Here is a 22,838-nt window from a genome sequence, read left to right as displayed (position 1 = left end):
AATTTTTTTCCAGTTCCCCCAGCTTAAGAAATGCTGAGCGTGTTCTTCCTTTTTGGTTTTCTGACTCCAGAATCTTTCCATATAATTACAATAGATATTTGAAACCAAACAAAACAAAAAGCCCCAATCCTGTGCCTGTCTTTTATGGTTATCTATCTATGTAGATAAACTATTCAAACACTGCTGAGTGTTCTCACAAATCCTAAAAGATACAAGAAACTGCAGAGTACATGTCTCACATCACTTTAATATCTTACTTCAAATTTAATCCAATTCTCAACACTAAGAGGAATGCTTTCTTTGACCAGATTATATCATTGCATTAAGGCTCTGGTTTCTTCACTTGTATGAAAGAAATCACAAATCTCTCAATGCCAACTGCTGGCCAAGTAAGAAATCACCCATCGATCACTAACTTCACCTAGGCTCATAACTGTGTAATTCCTCAGCTGCAGTATCTGCAACTTTGGTGAATGCTAGGTGGATGCAAAGTTGGGGAGAAGATGGAAAGAACAGGAATGAGCACCATAGAGACTGAAGGGACCAAGAGATAGCAACTTTCAACTTAATTAATTGACATTTTCCCCAAACTTGTTCATTTTGAAATAAACCCAGGAGTACAGGCAACAATTACCTAATGAACAGATCTGAGTTTAGTTCTCAATAACTGTGAGAAATTGGGTCCAGCCTTTCACATTCCTGGGTTTCAACCTGCTGAGGAAATGAAGAAAATGGTCCCTGCTATTCCTTCCATGGTGAACAGTGAAAAAGCATTCTCCAGATATGTGAGGTAAGGTTACCATCTGAAAGTAAAAGTGATCCAGCTACAGTGGGCTAGAAAAGATCAACTTTTTGTACAGCAGGCAGGCCGAAGGCATAGAAAATAATGGTGGTGGTCAAGAGACTGGGGAGCACAAACAAGATTCAGGAGTTCATTGGTAATACTTTGGTGTCTCAAGAAATCATGTACATATTAACTGAGCTCCAGCTGCAAGCAATTACAGTAAAATCTGAGGTGGCTCCTGGAGAAATGTGACCCATAGAAGAATTTTGTTTGGCAGACCTGGACAATGTTTTCAAGGAGTATGAATCTACTCCCAACATTTAAAAATAAGAGATTTCATATCAATACCCATATTTCTGGCTTTACAAAAAAAGAAAGGAAGGAAGAAAACATTCAGAGAACACTAGTTCTGCTTTCCTTCATGAAGTTGAGGAGTTGAGCAGTGGCTGGCCCTTGTAAACATGGAATCAGCTACCCATTCCCTGCCTGGCTCCAAACTGGATGAGACTGTAATGCAATTAAGCAGCAATTAAGCAATGTGGATGAACCAATGAAGCTAAACAGATACAAACAACTGCTTTGTCCATTTGCCAAGGAGAAGCTGTAAGAGAGGAGAATGGTCTTTGTGGAGGCCAGGAAAGGGCAGTCCAAAGAAAAAGAACTTGGCAGTGCACGTATGGCGAGGAAAGGGGATGCCTGGGCCAACTGGAACAAGGATTTGGGTCTGTGCGTAAGATGTATTGGAAATGTATGATCATATTGGAGAGTAGGCACTGCATGTGATTGTTCCAGGGACAGAAAACAACGAGCATGCAACATGAACACTCCTAGCTGCTTTGTAGTTTCAGGATGGCACTAACACCAGCTAAAGAGGTGATCTTTGGATTCCAAAATTTAATTCTAGGCAATGTGCAAGTGTGTTGTGTGTTTAAAAACTGAGATTCAGAATCATCATTAATTTTAATTAGGTTTGCCAAAGCTCTTTATTTTCATTAAGTGATAATAATATTTTTGTATAAGGATATAAATCACATACAACAATATTCCTTTATGGAGTCCTCGTGTGGCATTATGGGATAAAGTACTGACCTTAAGGTCAGTTTGAACTTTAAGGTTGGTGGTTCAAATCCACTAGCCACTCGTTGGAAACCCATACAGGATTGCTATGAGTTGGAAGCAACTTGACAGCATTTAATGATAACATATTCCATTAGCTGACTTTGATGGAATGGTTTTTATATATGAGAGGGCTTCAAAAAGTTCATGGAAAAATTATTTTTCAGTTCCATTTTTTTCACCAACTTTTTGAAGCCCCCTTATATTTTGAAAATAAATTTTTAAAAGAGAAAACAGAAAAACAATAGAATATATGTTTGTCCCTAACCAGGATACCTATGGTAGAAAAAAATCTGTCTCTTCAAGAATGGTGGAGAGAAGGGAATGCAAATAAAAGATATCCTTAGATGCTTTCCTTGAGTAATCACTGAGTGACTAACTGGACACCAAGGTAACCACAAAGATGTAGCTGATGCCACTTCAAAGTTTAAATTTTGAAGTAACTGAAAATCAAAATGCACTTATCAAAATTAGTGAAATGTAGTAAAAGCATTAAATGCATATATGGAAGGGATAAAAAAAAAAAATGTTGTGGAAAAATTCCATTATCTTTTCATTTAATTTTTCCATGAATTTTTTTGGAGTTCTCTGATATTAGAAATAGGGAGCTGGTGACTGTCTATATGATAAGCACTGACTGTGAACAGCAAGGTTGGCAGTTGGAACCCATTAGTCACTCTGCAGGAGAAAGATGAGGGTTTCTGTTCCTACAAAGACATTTAGTCTCAGAAATCCAATACAGGGTCGCTATGAGTTGGAACTGACTCGACAGCAGTTAATAGTAACAGCATATTAGAAAATTCTAGCAAAGTGTTTTCATAAAAAATAACATTTTCCTATGAAATATATGAAATACGAAATATTTGAAAAATATGAAAATAACATTCATATGGAAATACAAACAACTGGGAACAGCTGAAACTATTTAAAAAGAAAAACTAAAGATAACTTTCACTACCTGATTTCAAAACTTATTATAAAGTTGCATTTATCAAAACAGTGTGGTATTTGTCTAGATGGGGCTGGTGAAAGGAGATGGGAATGATTCTTATGATTTGATAGTAATTGTTATCATGACTAATTGCGACTGTCAAAGCTGTAAAGGTAGAAGTTTTATAATAAAAAGAGGGGAGTAGTTAATCTTACAGTCCAGAAACAGAGAACCCTAGGACCATCAAGGGAGAAGAGCATAAGTGGAATGTGGAACCCTATCCAGAGAAGCAGCAACACCAGAGATAAAGGCAGAGATGATGACACGGAGAGATAGAGCAGCTGAGGACTCTAGACTTGTGGAAAGAGAAAGTCTGTTTGCTGGTGGCCAGGAGGCAGGCTTCTAGAATATGCCCTTTGGTTGTTTAAATGATTATATATTCCTGAGTGTTTTTATATACAACCCCCCCTACCAAAAAACAAAACAAAACAAAAAAAACAGAGGGAATAGAAGCAAATACTGTTGAATGATGATGCACAGAGGAAATGGTAATCATTGAAATGAAATGATGAATCTAAAACTGATGTTTCCCCATGTAAACGATCACTCAATTCACAATAAAAACTTAAACAACAACAACAACAACAAAAAACAGTGTGGTATTTATATAAGAACACACATATAGATCAATGGAAGAGAATGGAAAGTCCAAGCAATATTCTTAGCTATTTCACTACTTACACTTATGGTCAATTGATAGTCAATAAATGTATCAAGAAAATATAAGGGGAATGGATTGTCTTTTCAATAGGTATAGAACAATTGGATATGCACCTGTAAAAGGATGAGAGTTTGAGGCACTGTATAGGATAAGTACTCAAATGCAACATTGGTTTGAATGGCAAGGTCGGCAGTTCAAATTCACCAGCCACTCTTGGAAACCCTATATAGGGTTGCTATGAATTGGAACCTACTTGACGGAAATTAACAACAAGCATATTATATACAAAAATCAGCTGAAAATGGATCACAGATAAAAAGTAAAAACTATACAACTTCTAGAATCAACCTTTGTGATCTTGGGTTAGGCAAAGAGTTACAGATTGTGGTTGGTGATTGTGTGCCGTTGAGTTGATTCTGACTCATAGTAACCCTGTACGGGGTTTCTAAGCAATTTTACAGAGCAGAAAGCCTCACCTTCTCCCACAGAATGGCTGGTAGATTGGAACTCTTACTTTATGGTAAGCAGTCCAACTCATAACCCTCTATGCTACCAGGGGAGCTACAGAGTTGTGGTGGTGGGGGTGGTTGTGTGCCTTCGAGTCGGTTCTGATTCATAATGACCCTGTCTGTACAGGGTTTCCACGGCTGCAAATCTTTACAGGAGCAGAACGCCACATCTTTCTCCTGCAGAGCCACTGGTGGATTCAAATGGCTGAACTTAAGGCTTAGAGCCCAATGTGTAACCCACTACAACGCTTTAGATTATATCAAAAGCAAGACCTTAAAATTTAAAAATGGACAAATTGGACTTTATCAATATTAAAAAAACTTTTGTTTTTCATAAGACACCATTGTTGTTGTTGTTAAGTGCTGCTGAATTGGTTCTGACTAACAGCGACCCTATATAAGATTTCCCAGGAGCAGCAGGTGAGCTTGAACCACCGACTATGCAGTTCAAACCAACCTTGCAGTTCAGTGCATTAACCCTCAGTGCCATACCAGGGCTCACAAACCACTGAGAGAAAATATTTGCAATTCAAATACCTAATAAAGGGCTTGTATAAGGAATCCTGGTGGGGCACTGGAGGATAAGCACTGTACAGCTAATCACAAAATCGGCAGTTCAAACCTCAGTCACTCTTTGGAAGCTCTACACGGGGTCACTATGAGTCAGAACCAACTCAATGGCACTGAACAACAACAGAATTAAGAATATATACAAAACACTGGAAACTCAACAATAAAAATAAAACAACACAATTTAACAATGGGCAAAATTTCAAATAGACACATTACCAAGACATATGAACAGCTAGTAAGCATATAAAAATGGTCAACATCATTTTTTCACTAAGGAAATATAAATTAAAACAATGAGATATCACTAAAATGACAATAATTTAAAGACTGGCAATATCAAACTTTAGTAAGGATTTAGAGAAACCAGAACTCTAATGCCCTGCCAGTGAGAATGTGTACCGCCACTTTGGAAAGAGTTTGACAGTGTCTTAAAAAGTTAAACATAACTTACCACACATAAACATAAACTTATCAAACAATCCAGCAATTTCACTTCTAACATGGACTCAATATAAATTAAAACAAATAACCACACAAAAATGTGAATACAAATATTCATAGCAGCTTTATCCATAATAGCCCCCAAATAAAAACAACTCAAATTTCTATCAACTGATGCCTGAATAAATAAAATATGATATAGTCATACAATAGAATGGTGGTGGTTATGTGCTGTGGAGTCAATTCCAACTCATAGTGACCCTGGATGTACCTCAAAACCATTTTGCTAAATTAAAAATTCCAGACACAAAAGGCCACATAATGATTTTATTTATATTCTCTAGAATAGGATTATCTAGAGATACAGGAGATTAGTGATTGCTAGGAATTTCAAGCAGACGAGGTTGAAGAATAATTAATAAAAGAACTTCTTATGGGGGTTTTGGAAATGTTTGAAAATGTGGTGGTGGTTGTAGAATTCTGAGAATATACAAAAATCCATTGAATTGTACACTTTATACCGCAATAAAATTGTTATAAAAATATAATTGGAGAGATCAAATTGACAACAGCATCTTAGAAGTTTGGATGAAAAGTTTAGGGGGGTGAGTATAAGGTAATGGTGGTGGAATCATTTGGAAAAGGAAAGCAAGAATGGAAACATAACCTGAAGAATGGAATTGACACCACTGGATGGTTCATGCCGAATCTTGAAATGGTTATCATTGGCTGTGATACGTTCACCATGTTTTTTAAAAGTGTATATAACTGGAAAAAAACTACAACAGTTTCTATTGTTTTGAGACAAAAAAAAAAAAGTTTCTAGTGTGATATAAACTCTAGGCAACTTTCCATACTTTAAATGATAAAGGTAAGGGAGAATTTAAATTTACAACTTGGAACATCAACCAATTATTGTGTGCTATATAAAAACTACCAAAAGATAATATACCTAAAGTTTGCAAAAACACAGAAGTTTAGGCTTTTCATTTATGCTTCAGCTCACTGATTCTGGTTCATAGAGACCCTGCGCAGGGTTTCTGAGACTGTAAATCTTTACAGGAGCAAACAGCCTCCTCTGTCTCTCATGGACCAGCTGGTAGGATTGAACTGCCAATCTTGTGGTTTGTAGCCCAGTGCTTATCCCACAGTGCCACTAGGGCTCTTTTTCATCTATGTTGTTATTGCTAAGTGCCATTGAGTTAATTTCAAGTCATAGCGACATTATATAGAGTTTGTGAGGAGCAGCTGGAGGGTTTGAACCACTGACCTTGCAGTAAGCAATTCAGTGCTTTGCTACAGGACTCCGACTATAAAAAAATCTGGAGACACAGACCTCTTAATTGATAAATTATATGCACTTGAATTTCTTTTTTTTTTTTTTAATTGTGAATTGGGTAACATCATGTTTTACATGGGAGAACATTAATTTTACATTCATCCTACAGTATTTCGTTTCATTGCAATGACTACAATCCCCTCCATGCATCATCATTCAACAGCATTTGCTTCCATCCTGTTTTTTGGGCTTTTTAAATTTTTTTTGGCTGTACACCGAAGCACTCAGGAATATACAACCATTCAAACAACCAAAGGGAACACCCCGCAAGCCCACCCCCTGGCCATCAGCACACAGCCCCTCTCCCTCCCTGAGGCTAGGGTCCCCAGCCATAGAGCCATAGACTTTTAAACAATGGAGGGATCTTAGGCATTATACTAGTTCAGTGGCTCTCACTCAAACTTTAATATGCAATAGAATCATTTGGAAATCAAATTAATCAAAACAAAATTAACACATTGTTTTGATTAATTTGAACCTGTGAAAGGCCTCAAAATTAGCATTACTAACAAGTTCCCAGGTGATGATGATGATTCTGATCTAGTTATCACACTTTGAAAACTAGTGTTATTGCTGTTAAGTGCCATCAAGTCAGTTCAGACTCACAGTGAAACATACGGGGTTTCCAAGGAGTGGCTGGTGGGTTTGAACCACCAACCTTATGGTTAGCAGTCCAGAGCTGATCCTTCAAAACCAATGTCAGGTGCCATCAAGTCGGAACCGACTCATAGTGACCCCATGCACAGCAGAATGAAACAATGTCCGATCCTGGGCCAACCTCACTACCGTTGCCACACTTGACACCATCAATGATGCCACCTGGCTAATCCATCTCGTTGGGGGTCTTCCTCTTTTTCTTTGACCCTCCACCTTACCCAGCATGACATCCTTCTCCAGCGACTGTTCCCTTTGGACAATATGTCCAAAGTATGAAAGACGAAGCTTAGCCATCTTGGCCTCCAAGGAGCACTCTGGCTGCACTTCTTCCAAAACAGAACCAATAGATGAGTTTAACTCTCAGGTTTCACTCTTGCTAAATTCAACACCCAGGGGTAACTAAGTAAATTGTCCAGAATGACATATATAAAAGTCAGGCTAGTTCTCCGCACATTCAGACAAGTAATCTTCCCACGATTTCACATGGAAGACACTGAATGCATAAACTATTACTAGGCTACAAAAAACTCCCTAATAGCCAAAGGGAGTGTCTTCACCACCTGCTTCTACTGAATTAATCAAATAATCACAAAATCTGATGATTAAGCAATTTGAAAACATCCAATGTTTTTCCTTAATTGATATTAGTTGTTGATATGTGCCATCAAGTCAGTTCTGACTCATAACAGCCCTGTATAGGGCTTCCAAGAGCAGCTGGTGGATTTGAACTGTGGACCATGAGGGTTAGCAATCTAATGCTTAGCCTATAGTGCCACATCGGGGTTCATAATTGACATTATATTAGTTAAAAAAAAAAAAAAAGAATGTGTGTTTCTGCCCTTTGGCTCCATATTTCTATTCGCTGGGGAACATATAAAAATCCTGATGCCCAAGATGTGTCTCACACCTATCAAAGCACAATCTCTAGGTGTGAGATCAGCCTAGTTCATATCAAACTCAGGCTCACTGTTGCTACACTAGGCCTGACGGTATGAGAGAAAGGAAAAGAGATTATGAATATTCCAGCTAATCAATATTTCTTTAAGCAATTGCAACGGTGTCATTAATTTTCCTATAAGCTCATACAGCCATTCCTCTATTTTGTTAATTTACTTTGACTTGAATGAGGTGTAAAATATATAATCTGCTCACAGATAATCAAGAGTTGCTTGTAGTAGCTTGATTCTCATTATTTCTACTCTTGTAAAAATAGCCCACCTTATACTTTCATGCTGCATTTTCGATCATTTCAAAAACTCTATAATTAATTCTAGAGCTTCAGGTGTGTACAGTTGTCACCATGAAATGCCATGGTATATTTACTCACTGTGTTTGCATAGCTATTCATATCATAACTATATCCAAACTGCACCTGCAGATTCCCTGTATCAGCAATCATCTTAAATACACACATTTTTGCTCCTACTTTAGTGCAGAACTACTAAATTTGAGATGCCTGAAAATTAACCATTTTTATGTACTTAATTCTATCATGCAAGGTCAGCACTTTGAATCTACCAGTTGATCTGCAAGAGAAAGATGTGGCTTTCTGTTCTTGTAAAGATTCACAGCCTTAGAAGCCCTATACAGAATCACTATGAGTTGGAACTGACTCGGTGGCACACCACCACCACCACCTATCAGTCTGTTGTACTGTGGTGTCCTGCATGTTGCTGTGATGCTGGACAAGCTATGCCAATGATATTCCAAATACCAGCAGGGTCACTCATGGTGTACAGGTTTCAGTGAAGCTTCCAGATGAAGATAAATGAAAATGGAAGGCTTGGTAATCTGCTTCTGAAAAGTACCCGATTAAAACTTTAAAGGTAACAACGATAGATATTATCTGATACTGTACAGGAAGATGTGCCCACTAGGTTGGAAGAGACTATATACTGGCCACAAGAATGGACTTCAACATACCAGCAATTATGAAGACAGCAACATTTCATTCTTTTATACATAAGGTTGTCATGAGTTGAAACTGACTTGACCACCAACATGTTTCGATCCCTGATGTTAGGGAGCACATAAGAACCTCATCAATCGTCTTGGCCTCCTGTATATTAAACTAGATAATCTTTTAACTTACATGTGTTAGACTTAAAGTCTCACCACAGAAGAATGGATGCTAAAGAAGAAATCAGGATGACCAAATATACATGATTCTGCTCCACTCACCAGTACCAACTAGTCCACTATTTTGCACAGGAGTTACACCTGGTCAATAGTTCATTTTTCCTTGATGAGATTTTCTGCTTTTCACCTAGCCTTGGACTAACTTAGGAAAAGGATGGCTACTGATTGATTGATGATCACTGCACTCCCCATCCCAACAAGAGACATTTCCTTGAGCTATTCTTAGTTCTATAAAGGAGTCCTAATGGCTAACAGGAGTCCTGGTGTGGCATTATGGATTCATGCACTGGACTGCAAGGTCGGTTTGAAATGCAAGGTCGGCAGTTCTAGTTCACCAGCCACTCCTTGGAAACCCTATACAGGGTTGCTATGAGTCAGCACTCATTCCATGGCATTTAATAACAATGGCAAACAGTCAAGAACTTAGTCCCTAACCAGAAATTTGATGGTTCAAACTCACCCAGTAACACTGCAGGAGAAAGATCTGAAGACTTGCTTCATAAATATTATAGCCAAGAAAATCCTATCAGGCAGTTCTGCTCTGTCACATGGGGTTACTATGGCACTCAACAACAACAACTGATGGTGCCCAACAACAACAATGTCATTCCAAAAATTAGCTCAGCTAGACTCCAAGCTCAATTTACTAGGAAACCAAAGAAGCTTAAGTTTCAGGGCCTCTTAATTTGTACAAGTCCCATCAAAAGCTCTTGGAGGTAGCTTATATTTGTAATTTTATACTATTTTCCTTGAAGTGGGTACCACCCCCCAATTGTCTAAGTATCAAGTGCCACAAATTCTGGATCCATTCATAACTGGACCAAGTATAAATTGTAGGTTAACAATGGCACCTCTGCTGGAGGAGAAGGAAAAAATCTTACAATGAATAAAGAGAGGCCTAGTAGGTTACTTCTGAAAAAATTAGCTCCTAAAAATTCCATGGAGCACATTTCTACTCTGACACACATATGGTCACCATGAGTTAGAATCAACTTGATGGTAACTGGTAGATACAATTGTAAAATCAAAGCATTGCTTCTTAAATGGCACATTAGGAACATTTAATAGTTTCTTTAGGGCTTGTTTTCTGATGGGCAGCAAACATTTAGGGCGACCTTGGGCCTTCAGATCTGGGAATGCCCAGGAGGGATTCACAAACACGAGTTTGAGGGATGGTCTTACATTAGATCAAGAACAAGTTGACAAGCCCACCATACATTCAGCACAGAGCTGTGGGTGTCCAACAAAGTAGTGCTGAGCACAAGACACAGTCAAAACTGTTTGTTGATTTGAAGCGACAGATTGCTCCTCCAGGATACTTAGAAAAATGAGGCAAAACTCTTTTGCCTCCAGAAACAAAACAAAACAACAAACAGTAATTAGAAATTTAACCAGCCTATAAGTATACGGGCAAGAAAAAGTTGATCATTTATGGACTGGATCTACTTTAGTGCAAGTATGAGTACTCAATCATTGATTCCTTAATTCAGTCAATAAACACTTACTGATTGTGTACAATACTGTTATAGACATTGGGGATAGTGTAGTGTACAAAAATCCCTGGCCTTGTGAGGTTTATAATCTACTGGAGAAACCAAAAAAGCAAGATAGATAAGGAAAATATGCAGTATGCCAAATAGTGATAAATGTTGAGGATGACGATTGAACAAGGATAGAGAGTATATACAATTTGAAATTAATCAGGAAGCACAAGATTATAACAGTTATGTTAAAAGATGCATTCATGGTGCCCATCTTTGTCTGAGAAGCACTATAAACAGAGAGGGAGAGTAATTGGAAACATAAGACTGCAATCCAGAATTTTAGCTATGAGTCTGCTTGAAAACCCATAAAAAGCTCCCAGAAAGATTCCACATGTACAAAAAGCATAACATTGCAGTCTGGTGTTAGGAAGAGAGATTCTGAGTTCCATTACTATAAGTGGATCAGAAAGTAAATAATGGAATGCTACTGAAAGAGTACCATTACACTACCAGAGCATAAAGGAGCTCTGGTAGCGTAGTGGTTACGAAGTGGGCTGCAAACCTTAAGGTCAGCAGTTCAAAACTACCAGTCACTCCGTGGGAGAAAGATGAGGCTTTCTGCTCCCGTAAAGATTTATAGCCTTGGAAACCCTGTACAGCATTGCTATGGGTTGGAACCGACTCGACAACACTTAACAATAACTGAAAGAAGGGAGTCCTGGTGTGGTACTGTAGGATAAACACTCAACATCAAGGTCAGTTTGAGCCACAAGGTTGGTGGTTCAAACTCAACAGCTACTGCTTGGAAACCTATATAGGGTCACTATGAGTCAGAACTGACTCAAAGACACTTAACACACATACACACACACACACACACACACTAAAGGCAGAGATCCATCCATGTTTGGGAAGGACAGACTCCAAGTCCTCAATGAAACTAGGGATAAAAATCCCAGGCTTTTCCAGTATCTATGGAAAAATACAAGGAGTACTGGTGGCACAGTAGCTAAAGCGCTTAGTTGCCAATCAAAAGGTTAGCAGTTCAAACTCACCAGCCATTTGACAGGACAAAGATGTAGAAAGTAGGTAGGCAGGAGATCACAAGCAGTTCCTAGACCACCTTCCACAAATACTATCAGGTTTTTCAGACAACCTACCAAAGTCAGGCCCACACGTGATCATAGTGTCTGCCCTCTTTGCAAAGAAGAAAGCTTATGTCCTTCTTGCTAAATTTGTCATTCCTTTTAATGCACTAAGAAGCTTCCCATGCAGTAATTAGAGAGAGATGGTCTAGCAAGCTAATGTTTAGACAAAACATTTTAAAGCATAATCATTAATTGACAGTAATAACCCAGAGTTGTCAGATTCCAGTGATTTTGATGGGGAGAGGGGGATGGATTTAAAGCAGGCAGGAACCTACAGAGGAGTTCTGGACAAGTAACACCCACACTGGAAATCACATGGATTGGTCAGGCAGTACTTTGTTTCCTGCTACTGGGCCAGAGCATCGCTGGGCCTCCAGATGTGCCCATATTGCAGCCCTACAAGCAGACAGGGAGCCTAGAGAAACTGATAAAAGCATGAGATGGTCTCCTTGATTATACAACCTTCCCTCCTGATTGCCTTTGCAACTTTCCAGGTTCTATTGTTCTCGTCATTGTTATTGTTAAATGCTGTTGAGTCGTTTCTGACTCATAGCAACCCTGTATAGGGTTTCTAAGGAATGCCTGCCAACTCATAGTGACCCTCTACACAACAGAATGAAACACTGCCCAGTCCTGTGCCATCCTCACAATTGTTATGTTTGAGCCCATTGTTGCTACCACTGTGTCAATCCATCTCTTTGTGGATTTTCCTCTTTTTTTGTTGACTCTTCACTTTACCAAGCATGATTACCTTCTCCAGGGATTAGTCCTTCCTGACATGTTCAAAGTACGTGAGACAAAGTTTTGTCATTCTCACTTCTAAGGAGTATTCTGACTACACTTTTTTCTAAGATAGACTTGTTTGTATTTCTGGAGTACATGGTATTTTCAATATTTTTTACAAACACCCTAATTCAAATGCATTTTGCTCTCTAGCATAGAGATAATAAAAAATGGAAGAAATAAGGAGTTTAAAAGAGCTGAACAGAAAATTTCAAAGGGAAGCTTGAGAAGACAAAGTCAAGTACAATAATGAAATGTCCTGCAGTTGGAAAACCAAAAGGGAAGAACACACTCAGCATTTCAAAAGCTGAAAGAACTGAAGAAAAATTCAAGCCTTGACTTGAAATATTGAAGAATTCTATGGGCAAATTATTGAATGATGCAGAAAGCATCAAAAGAAGATAGAAAGAATACACTGAGTCACTGTGCCAAAAAGTAATGGTCAATGTTCAACCAATTCAAGAAGTTGCATATAACCAAGAATCAATGGTACTGAAGGAAGAAGTCCAAAGTGTACTGAAGGCATTGGCAAAGAGCAATTTACCAATCTGGGAATTGATGGAAAACAAACTGGAATCTTTCAACACCTTCACCACTAGAGGTACTCACTCATCTATGCCAAGAACTTTGGAAGACAACTATCTCGCCAACTGATTGGCAGAGATCCACATTTGTGTCCATTCCAAAGAGAAGTGACTCAACAGTAAGCAGAAATCATCAGCAATATCATTAAAATCATTTGCAAGTAAGATATTGCTAAAGATAACTAAAAAATGACTGTAATAGTACATTGATAAGGAACTGCCAGCAATTCAAGCCAGATTCAGAAGAGGATGTGGAATGAGGGATATCATTGTTGATGTCCAATGGACCTTGGATCGAAGCAGAGAATACCATAAAGATGTATACCTGTGCTTTATTGACTATGCATAGGCTTTTGACTGTGGATCATGAAAAACAATGGAAAATGTTGCAGAAAATGAGTATTCCTGAACACTTTATTGTGCTCATGAGGAACCTGCACACTGACCCAAAGGAGTCATTCGAACAGAATAAGGGGACAGTGAATTGTTTAAAAGCAGGAGAGGTGTGTGCCAGGGTTGTATTCTTTCACAATACTTATTCCACCTGCACACTTATCAAATAATCAAATGACATATCACATTAGGCAAATTTTCTGCATAAGAGCAAAGATATCTGTTTGAGAACTGAAGTGTGCCTTACTCCAGCCATGCCAGAAGAACAAACCACCAGTGGCAATAGACTCATTAACAGTCTGGGATGTGCAGATGACACAACCTTGCTTGCTGGAAATGAAAAGGACTTAAAGTACTCACTGGTGAACATCGAAGACTATAGTCTTCAGGATTCATTGCATCTCAATGTAAAGAAAACAGAAGTTTTCATCATTGACCCAGTAAATCACATAACAGTAAATGGAGAAAAGATTGAAGTTGTCCAAAACTTCATTTTGCTTGGATCCCCAATCAATGCTCATGCTTATGAGAGCCACTGTCAAGAAATCAAATGATGTACCCATTGAACAAATCTGCTGCAATGGAACTCTTTAAAGTGTTGAAGAGCAAAGATGTCATTTTGAGGACTAAGGGGTGTCTGACCCAAGCCATGGCATTTTCAGTAACCTCATATGCATGTGAAAGTTGGACATTAAGTTGTTGTTGTTAGGTGGCATGGTGTCATTTCTGATTCATAGAGACCATATGCACTACCTGATCCTCCTGCACCATCCTCACAAACGTTAAGCTTCAGCCCATTGCTGTTGCCACTGTGTCAACACATCTATTTGGGGGTTTTCCTCTTTTCACTGACCATCCACATTACCAATCATGATGTCCTTCTCCAGGGACCGGTGACCTCCTGATAATATGAACAAAGTATGAGATGTCAAATCTCACCATCCTGGCCTCCAAGGAGCATTCTGGCTGTACTTCTCCTAACACACATTGGTTTGTTCTTCTAGCCGTGTGTGGTACTTTTAATATTCTCCAACACCGTAACTCAAATTTATCAATTATTCTATGTGTTTCCCTATTCCTTGTCCAGCTTTAACATGCACATAAAGCTATTGAAAATACCATGGCTTGGGTTAGGCACACTTTAGTTCTCAAACACTACTGACCAGTCTGACAAGGGACACAATAGAAGGTCACAGATAGATTGGGAGAAAAGTGTAGAACAAAATTTAAATCCCTACAAAAGGTCAGACACATGGAATTGATTGAGACTCGAGTAACCCTCAAGACTGTCATCCTAAGATATCCTTTGAAGTTGAAAACAAAGCTACTTCTGGAGGTTTTAAAAAAAACAATAATAGGATGGCTCTTACAATAAATAATAGCAGCAGTGAGTAATGTGTTCCCTATAACAATCAAACTATATGAGACTCAAGGGTCAACATTTAGCCAAAAGCCAAGAGAGAAGGCACAGAGAAGAAGGGAAACCAGACCAATAGAAAAAGAGCAAACAGAATAGAAATAATGAGAATAATGGACACATTGTAAAAAAAATTGTAACTAATGTCATGCAATAATGTGTATAATAATTGTTAAATGGGAACCTAAAACATTTAAAAATATATAATAAAATAATATTTATTAGGTGTTCTTGGGCAGTATAAATGGTTTCATGCTGGTTGCTAACTTAAAGGTTAGAAGTTCAAGTCCACCTAGAGGAACATCAGAAGAAAGGCATGGAAGTCTACTTCTGAAAATCAACTGCTGAAAATCCTGTGCAGCATAGTTTTACTCTGACACACATGTACTTTTACTCTGATACATATGTGGTTCATGGATATGAACTGAAACACTCAAAAGCAACTGGAAAAGCTTATTAGAATGCTTCATCTTCATTGCAATTGCAGGTAAAGGTGAAGATTCTCCTACCCAGCAAAAGGAGAAATTATCTCATCTAGGTAACGTAGTGGTTACGAATCGGGCTGCGAACCTTAAGGTCAGTGGTTCGAAACTACCAGCCGCTCCGCGGGAGAAAGATGAGGCTTTCTACTCCCGTAAAGATTTACACCCTCGGAAACCCTGTACAGGGTCGCTATGGGCCGGAACTGACTCGAAGGCACTTAACAACAACAACAACAACAGAATGAATCCAAGAGCTGTTTTCCCATTCAAACCATACTTAAATCATGAAACCTGTGAGGAAGCTATTTTCCTTCACCGTTTCCAGAGATGGCTTGTGAGAATGGAAGACAGGGAACGGTCTTAGGGAATCACAAGCTATAACTAACCCTTTTGAAAGCATAGCAAAGATTTCTTCATTATTTCACACACACACACACACACACACACACACACACACACACACACACATACACAATCTTTTTATTAGAGAATGAAGTCAAGAATATAAATCAACTGTATTGGCAAGACATCATCAGTGTTATTACTGCTACATACATACCATTTGGTGTTAGGCTTATGGGATTTGGGGGAAGGTTTTAGGAGTATTTTGGGAAGTTGTTGTTGTTGTTGTGTGCTGTGGAGCCGGTTCCGACACAGAGCAACCCTGTACAGGGTTTCCAAGGCTGTAAATCTTTACGGGAGCAAAAAGCCTCGCCTTTCTCCCATGGAACAGCTGGTAGTTTTGAACTACTGACCGTGAGATTAGCAGCCCGATTTGTAACCACTACACTACCAGATTTTGGGAGGGGAGAACCCCACTTTGCCTGATCATGTTGAATGCAGTGTTTATGACAGCATGTTGAAGAAATGTAAAGGTGGTCAATCTGCACTGATTTCCATTTAAATGGAGCACATATAATTACTAAAGTAGTTTCAATTCATTAGAGAACATCTCTCTTGTTCTTATTTTAATTGAGAAAGAATTATCAGATGGTATCTACTGGCTGCTATTCTGAATATAGGTTCAGAGACTTTGGAAATTGATGCCTTTGTGGGATGAACAATGACTAATTAACAAAATACACATCATTCTAGGCTCTACAAATTATGGCATCAGAACCACAGGGTTGGTTTGGATGAACTCTCACAGCAACAAGGAGATGTAAGTCACTTACTGATGTATATAAATATAACATCCTACTTGCACTTGAGAGAAGAGGACAAATATTCATCAGTATAATTTTCACCTATTAAAATATTGCGCTTTTATCTTAATTATTCTTCCTTTAGTCTGAAAATGAACTGCAGCACTCAGAAAGCATTGTGGAGCCAGTGGTAACTAATTATGAGTCACTTAAAGCAACATTCCCCCCATGTCTTCTCCCCCAATAGCCCTCCCTCCCACCCTGCATAGGCTTTTAGCATGGTACTCAAAATGGAAGTATGTATTCCCAGTAATTTGGCTAAAGTGGTTAAATAACTCCAGAAAGCAATACAGAAGAAAGAACACAAAAGTATAATGCCTAGACCACTATGTAAGATCCACCTTATTTTAAAAACAGTCTCATCAAGAGGAATCTACTTTCTTAGTCAACTACTTAGTGCACCATCAAAGCGCTGACAACCAAGGACCACTACTACTTTAATATCAAAGCTTGTGCTCCCCTCCCACCCCCCACACTCACCTGGTGGACTCCCATGTCCTGCTGCAGCCGTGGCGATTGCAAACGCAGAAGCAGGCGAGACAGAGCAGTGGCCATTGTCAGCTGTCTGTCCTGGTTGTTTAAAAAAGAAAATGGGGTGGTGAGGTCAGCAGATAATATACTACAATGAAAACTCTCATTTTCATTATCATAGTGGATGAAGGCTTGAGCCAAATGTTCTGCACTGACTCCGTCAACAGGCAAAGAACAAGATTCTACATCAGCAATTTCACAGGGAAAATGTATGTTCACAACATCTTGGACACGAATGTTTCAGCATTATTCACTAGAGCCAAAAAGGGAAAACACAGCCCAAAGGTTCATCAACTTATAGATGGACAGACCAAAAGTGGCATATCCACACAATGGAATATTGTTGTTGTTGTTATTAAGTGTCCTTGAGGAGGTTTCAACTCACAGCAACTCTATATAGGGTTTCCAAAGCTGTAACTCGTTGCAGAAGCAGAAAGCCTCATCTTTCTCCCATAGAGCGGCTGATGGGCTCGAACCAGTGACCTTGTGGTTTGCAGTCCAGCGTACAGAGCCACCACACTCCAGTGAACTGTTATTCAGCCATAAAAAGTAATGAAGTGCTGACATGCTATCAGCAGACCTTTAAACATCATGTGAAGTGGATGAAACCAGATACAAAAGGCTACATGTTGTGTGATTCCAGAATAGACAAATCCACAGAGACAGGAAATGGATTAGTGGTTATCAGAGCTAGGTGGGAGGAGGAAGGTTGATGGTATTGGGAAGAGATTGTTAATGGGCAGTGGGTTTTTTCTGGGAGGGGGCAGTAATGAAAATGTTCTGGAATTGGATAGTGGTTGGTGATTGCACAAATTTTGTGGATATACTAAAAAAATACTTTAAACAGTGAGTTTTAAGGTACGCGAATCATATCTCAATAAAGTGGTGCTGCGGGTTAATGCGCTGGACTGCAAGGTTGTTTGAACCACAGAGTCAAAAGTTCAAGTTCACCGGCTGCTCTTCAGAAACCTTATACAGGGTTGCTATGAGTCGGAACTGACTCAACGGCACTTAATAACAACAACAACATATCAGTTACTGATAGAGTTTCCTTCTTGGAAACACTTTTAAAGATGAGGATGTGCTAGGTGTGGCCTCTCTAAACTCAGAAAGCACACTCTGAGCAAGTTGCATCCCTTTTCCTTTTCAGGCTGTGTTTTACACAGTTAGGCTGATGCTAACTAACCTCAGTGTCTGTTCTCACTCAGGCTTTTAGTGAAAACAGTCCACTGTGATTCTGGCCTGAGGACTTTTTATTAGCTTGCCTCTAAGGTATGTAGTCATGCTTAGCATAAATAAATAAGGGAGGAAGCAACATGCTGTTTAAGGTACCCTTGTGTGAAAAAACATAACAGCTCCACTCTGTTCTTATGCAGCAGCCTTAAAACGTGTCTGGAACAAGGTGGCAAGTAGACAGATGAACAGGCAAAATTTCACGAAGACCATGAGATAATGTGTGAGGCTGTTCCAGTTTTGGACCCTCCATATAATCACTGATTTCAACCTCCTTCCTGTGTCCTCAAGTCCCTATGACTTAGTCATATCAAGGAATAAACAAAGGATTTAGGTAATCCAGATAGCTCTTCTTTCTCATAAGGATTGCCAAATAATCCTTATGTAAATTTTTAAACTTACAAAAGAATAAAAACATAAAAAGTGTTTTGAGAGACTAGAACCTTAATTATTATATCAAAGTGAAGATAATACATCACCATTAACTCTTGCCTTAGTGAAGTTTTGCTTCTATGGGTCTGGCTACAAAGAATTCAAGGAGGTCTTTCCTACATGAAAATGGTCAAGAGCCTGAAGTGACAGGCTCTAAGAGTCCTGGTGTGGTTTTGTAGGATAAACACTGGACTGTTTACTGCACAGTCAGCAGTTCAAACCCACCCACCTCTCCTTGGAGACCTCTATTCAGGGTCACTGTGAGTTGGAACTGACTTGATGGTACTTATTAACAAGAAGAAGAATAGTAGAGAGATTTGGCTATGGTAAGCCAGGAAATTTTACCTTGTCACCTCCATTTATCAGAATCACTTAAATGGCAGTTGGCCTAGAACAGATCAATCCAACCCCCAAACAGCTATTACCCATCATGGCATGTTCTGTCCACAGCCTGACCAGAGCTAGCTGCTCTCAAAGTAGATAGGAATGACAGAAAAGCCCTACCAAATGACTAAGGTCATACATGGATGACTGCTTGGTGCCATATACTCTACATGGTATCATCTTTGCTAAACTACTTCACTTGTAAGTAAGAATATAAGAGTCAAGAAAATGTCTTTACATTTTACTTGGGTTACTTGGGAAGAATCTGGTCTCATAATTTTTTCCTTCTGACTTGAAATAATTGGCTTGGCTTAAGGAGAAAAAACAAAACAATAATACATCAAAGATATCTGCTCTTTTGGGGGGGATATATCATTTGAGCAATGGGGAAATGAAATAATAATTTAAAAATTTCTATCTTTTGCTCTGATGGTTTTTCCCCCAATTGGAGGAAGCTTGATAAGTTTTAAAACAAAATATGGAGTAATATTTAACAGTTTTCATAACTAAAGAGAGAAAATATACACCAGTTTCTGCCACCAACAAAAATGATGACTGGGGTCCCATTCTACTAGACCATATTTTAATTTAAAATAATGTCATTAGTAGAGTCCCCTGAGATGAGAGTGTCTCAGATAAAGTACCCTTAATACAGACTATACTGGGATTCATAGTAAGGTATCAGAGTCTGGGAACACTATGGTAAAACTATCCTTGATAATCTTCATCTAGCAATCATCTAAGGATAGGCCTCTTGACACATTTCTCCACATGAAGTGCAATGCAACAAAAGACCCCAAAGAATATTAGTGATTCAGATGACATAGTTTTCAATCCTTTACACTTCCCATCACTTGGTCTTCCAGTAATATTATTTGCTTCCAATTAATTTACACAACGGAGACTAAATATAGGGAAGCAGAGGAAATATCCAAACATTAGACATAACTTCTCATGCTGATATTTCTGAGGTCTCACCTCCAGGCTGGCGATAGCGGAGGTGCCGAGGAGTCGAGGGGGATCGGCAGGGAGAAAGTTCTGTTGCGTCTGATGCTGGGGAGCTTTCCACTCCTGCCCGGTCCACTGGGGCAGACTCTAAGACCGCTGCTTGAAAACATCAGGCATTTTAATTCCAGAGCATCTTGTCAGTATCATGCATGGAGGCAGAAAATTTTGTTATGAATAATAGGCATTTCATATTAGTTTATTTTTTTAAAAGGGCTCTAATATGAAGTTAAAGGAGCTCTGGTAGCATAGTGGTTACGAATCAGGCTGCGAACCTCAAGGTTAGCAATTCAAAACTACCAGCTGTTCCGCGGGAGACAGATGAGGCTTTCTGCTCCCGTAAAGATTTACAGTCTCAGAAACCCTGTACAGCGTCACTATGAGTCGGAACCGACTCCATGGCACATAACCAACCAATCCTCCAAGAACATTCCATTGCACAGTCCTGATCTAGAGCTACAAATCAGGGAGAGAGGAGGACATTTTTATAAGGAACTGTTGAAAGAGTTTGCAAAAACTTTGGCCTCGTCTCTGTAATTAACATCCAAGAATAAAAGACACATCATTCCATGGTCACCTATAGGCAATTGTTGTTACGTGCCATCAAGTCAGTTCTGACTCATAGCGACGCCTTATAGAGTTTCCGAGGAACAGTTGGTAGATTTGAACCTCTGACCTTGTGATTAGCAGTCCAGTGCTTATCCTATAGCACCATACCAGGACTACATTTAGGTGATTAGTGATGACATTTCCATATTCCTCCCACTCATTTGGATTGACAAATTATTAAGCAAGGGAATGCTAACCAAAAGATTGGCAGTTTGAACCCACTTACAGGTGCCTTAAAAGAAAGACCTGGCGATCCATTTCCAAAAGACCATAGCCTTGAAAACCCCAATGAGCAGTTCCACTCTGTGCACATGGGGTTGCCATGAGTTTCAACAGAGAAGACAGCTACCAACAATAACTCACTGCTTTAATAATCAGGACAAACTGCAACTTTGTGCACGTCATGTCAAGGAAAAGCCCTAGAAGAATTTCCAACAATCCTTCCAGTTCTCCTTTCTCGCACTTTTTGTAAACTCCCCCTGATAAAAACTTGGTGTCACTTTTGCTAATCTGTTACCCATCAGCAGCACTGCTTACAGCCAGCTCCCTTTGCCCACCCATTTGAAATGTCACTCAACAAACTTTACAAAGTCCCTAATGACTTCACATAATGCCACTTTTACACTTGTATGTGATTTATTCTCTTAGAAATGTGGCCACAATTCTGCTATTTTGAAACACAAAGGAGCCAGGGAAGGAAAATGGTTAGAATCTTCCCTTGAACGACATAATTACAGTAAAGCTGGCAGCGAGGCAATATACAGACAAAATATCAGTGCTGAGCTGTTAGTTCTATTCTTTTCTAAATAGCACCCTCAAAATTCAGTAATGATGGCATCTGCTCTGCAAACAGCAGGCAGAATACCAAATACATTTCTTTGGTTTGATTCAACCATTCATTCATCTGAGGCAAATGAGGAAATCATTAGTCAGTAACTACACTGAAACTTTCCAAGGTGAGAGCTGGACAAGGCCAAAATATCCATGGAAAGAAAAGGCATGAAAGAATATACACTGTAAGCTAACAGGTACCTACAGAAAGGAGAAAAACCACGCCTGGGTGGTAGGGAGAAAGCATATCTTCTTGCTATGCTCACTTTTCATAAGTTCCATGCAAAGAGTTTTGCTTGCAGAATGAGTGGGCAGATGTGGGCTCCAAACAAATGCTAAAATCGGGAGCACTTTTGGCAGGTTATTTTTAAGCTAAAAACATAGTCATAGATACTAGTAATCTGGGGAGTGCAGTAAAGCTTGAGCTATGTTATATAGCACAGCCATGGCCTATGTGGATGTTGATTACTGTTGGTTTTATTTTCATTGGGTAGAATTTGGATGCATCTGAGGCAGGTTACTGCTTGTGCTTTTTAAAAGCACCCAAAATAGAAGCAGATGGGAATTTCCTGGTATAAAGAGGAAAGGGTGTAAGTGAATACTGGCGAGACAAGTATAGATTCAGGTACTGAGTTAGAGAGAGTTCCCTTGTGTTTCTTTCAAGCACAAGACCCAGATTCATTTCCTGGACAATGACCCTCCTCTGCAGCCACTATCTGTCAGTGGAGGCTTGTGTGTTACTGGAATGCTGAACAAATTTCAGCGGAGCTTCCAAACTAACATGGGCTGTGAAGAAAGACCTGGTGATCTATGATAACATGGGTCAGTGGTGCCCTATGTGGTCTGGTCTACAACTGACCACGGCACTATCTCAGGACCAGGTAGCATTTTGTTCCTTTGTGCATGGGGTTGCCTGAAGTTGGTTGCTGACTCTGTGGCAGGTAACAAAATCTTTCTCTAAAAAGTTCATAGTCTCGGAACAAACAAGATGGCAGATCGGGTGGACATATAGCAGAGAGCTCCGCCAACAACAACACAGAATACCCGACCAAGCAGGCTCAGGGGATGGTCCCAGAACTCTGAACCACATATAAAGGAATACTTAGA

General features: G+C 39.3%; 1 protein-coding gene across 1 annotated transcript in view; it reads right to left on the bottom strand.

The window, feature by feature from the left end:
* The window catches only part of RASGRF2 (Ras protein-specific guanine nucleotide-releasing factor 2), a 340,705-nt gene that overhangs the window by 116,290 nt on the left and 201,577 nt on the right, over positions 1 to 22,838 (bottom strand). The window contains exons 16-17 of the mRNA XM_006870586.1: positions 20,265 to 20,390; positions 17,187 to 17,276 (exon numbers count right to left, since the gene is read on the bottom strand). Coding sequence (XP_006870648.1) covers positions 17,187 to 17,276; positions 20,265 to 20,390 — 216 coding nt within the window. The remainder of the gene's footprint in view (positions 1 to 17,186; positions 17,277 to 20,264; positions 20,391 to 22,838) is intronic.

Source organism: Chrysochloris asiatica, unplaced genomic scaffold (genome assembly GCF_000296735.1).
Source record: "Chrysochloris asiatica unplaced genomic scaffold, ChrAsi1.0 scaffold00145, whole genome shotgun sequence".
Taxonomy (NCBI): Eukaryota; Metazoa; Chordata; class Mammalia; order Afrosoricida; family Chrysochloridae; genus Chrysochloris; species Chrysochloris asiatica.
The sequence above is the reverse complement of the archived record's forward strand: the minus strand, read 5'-3'. Positions and strand labels throughout refer to the sequence as shown.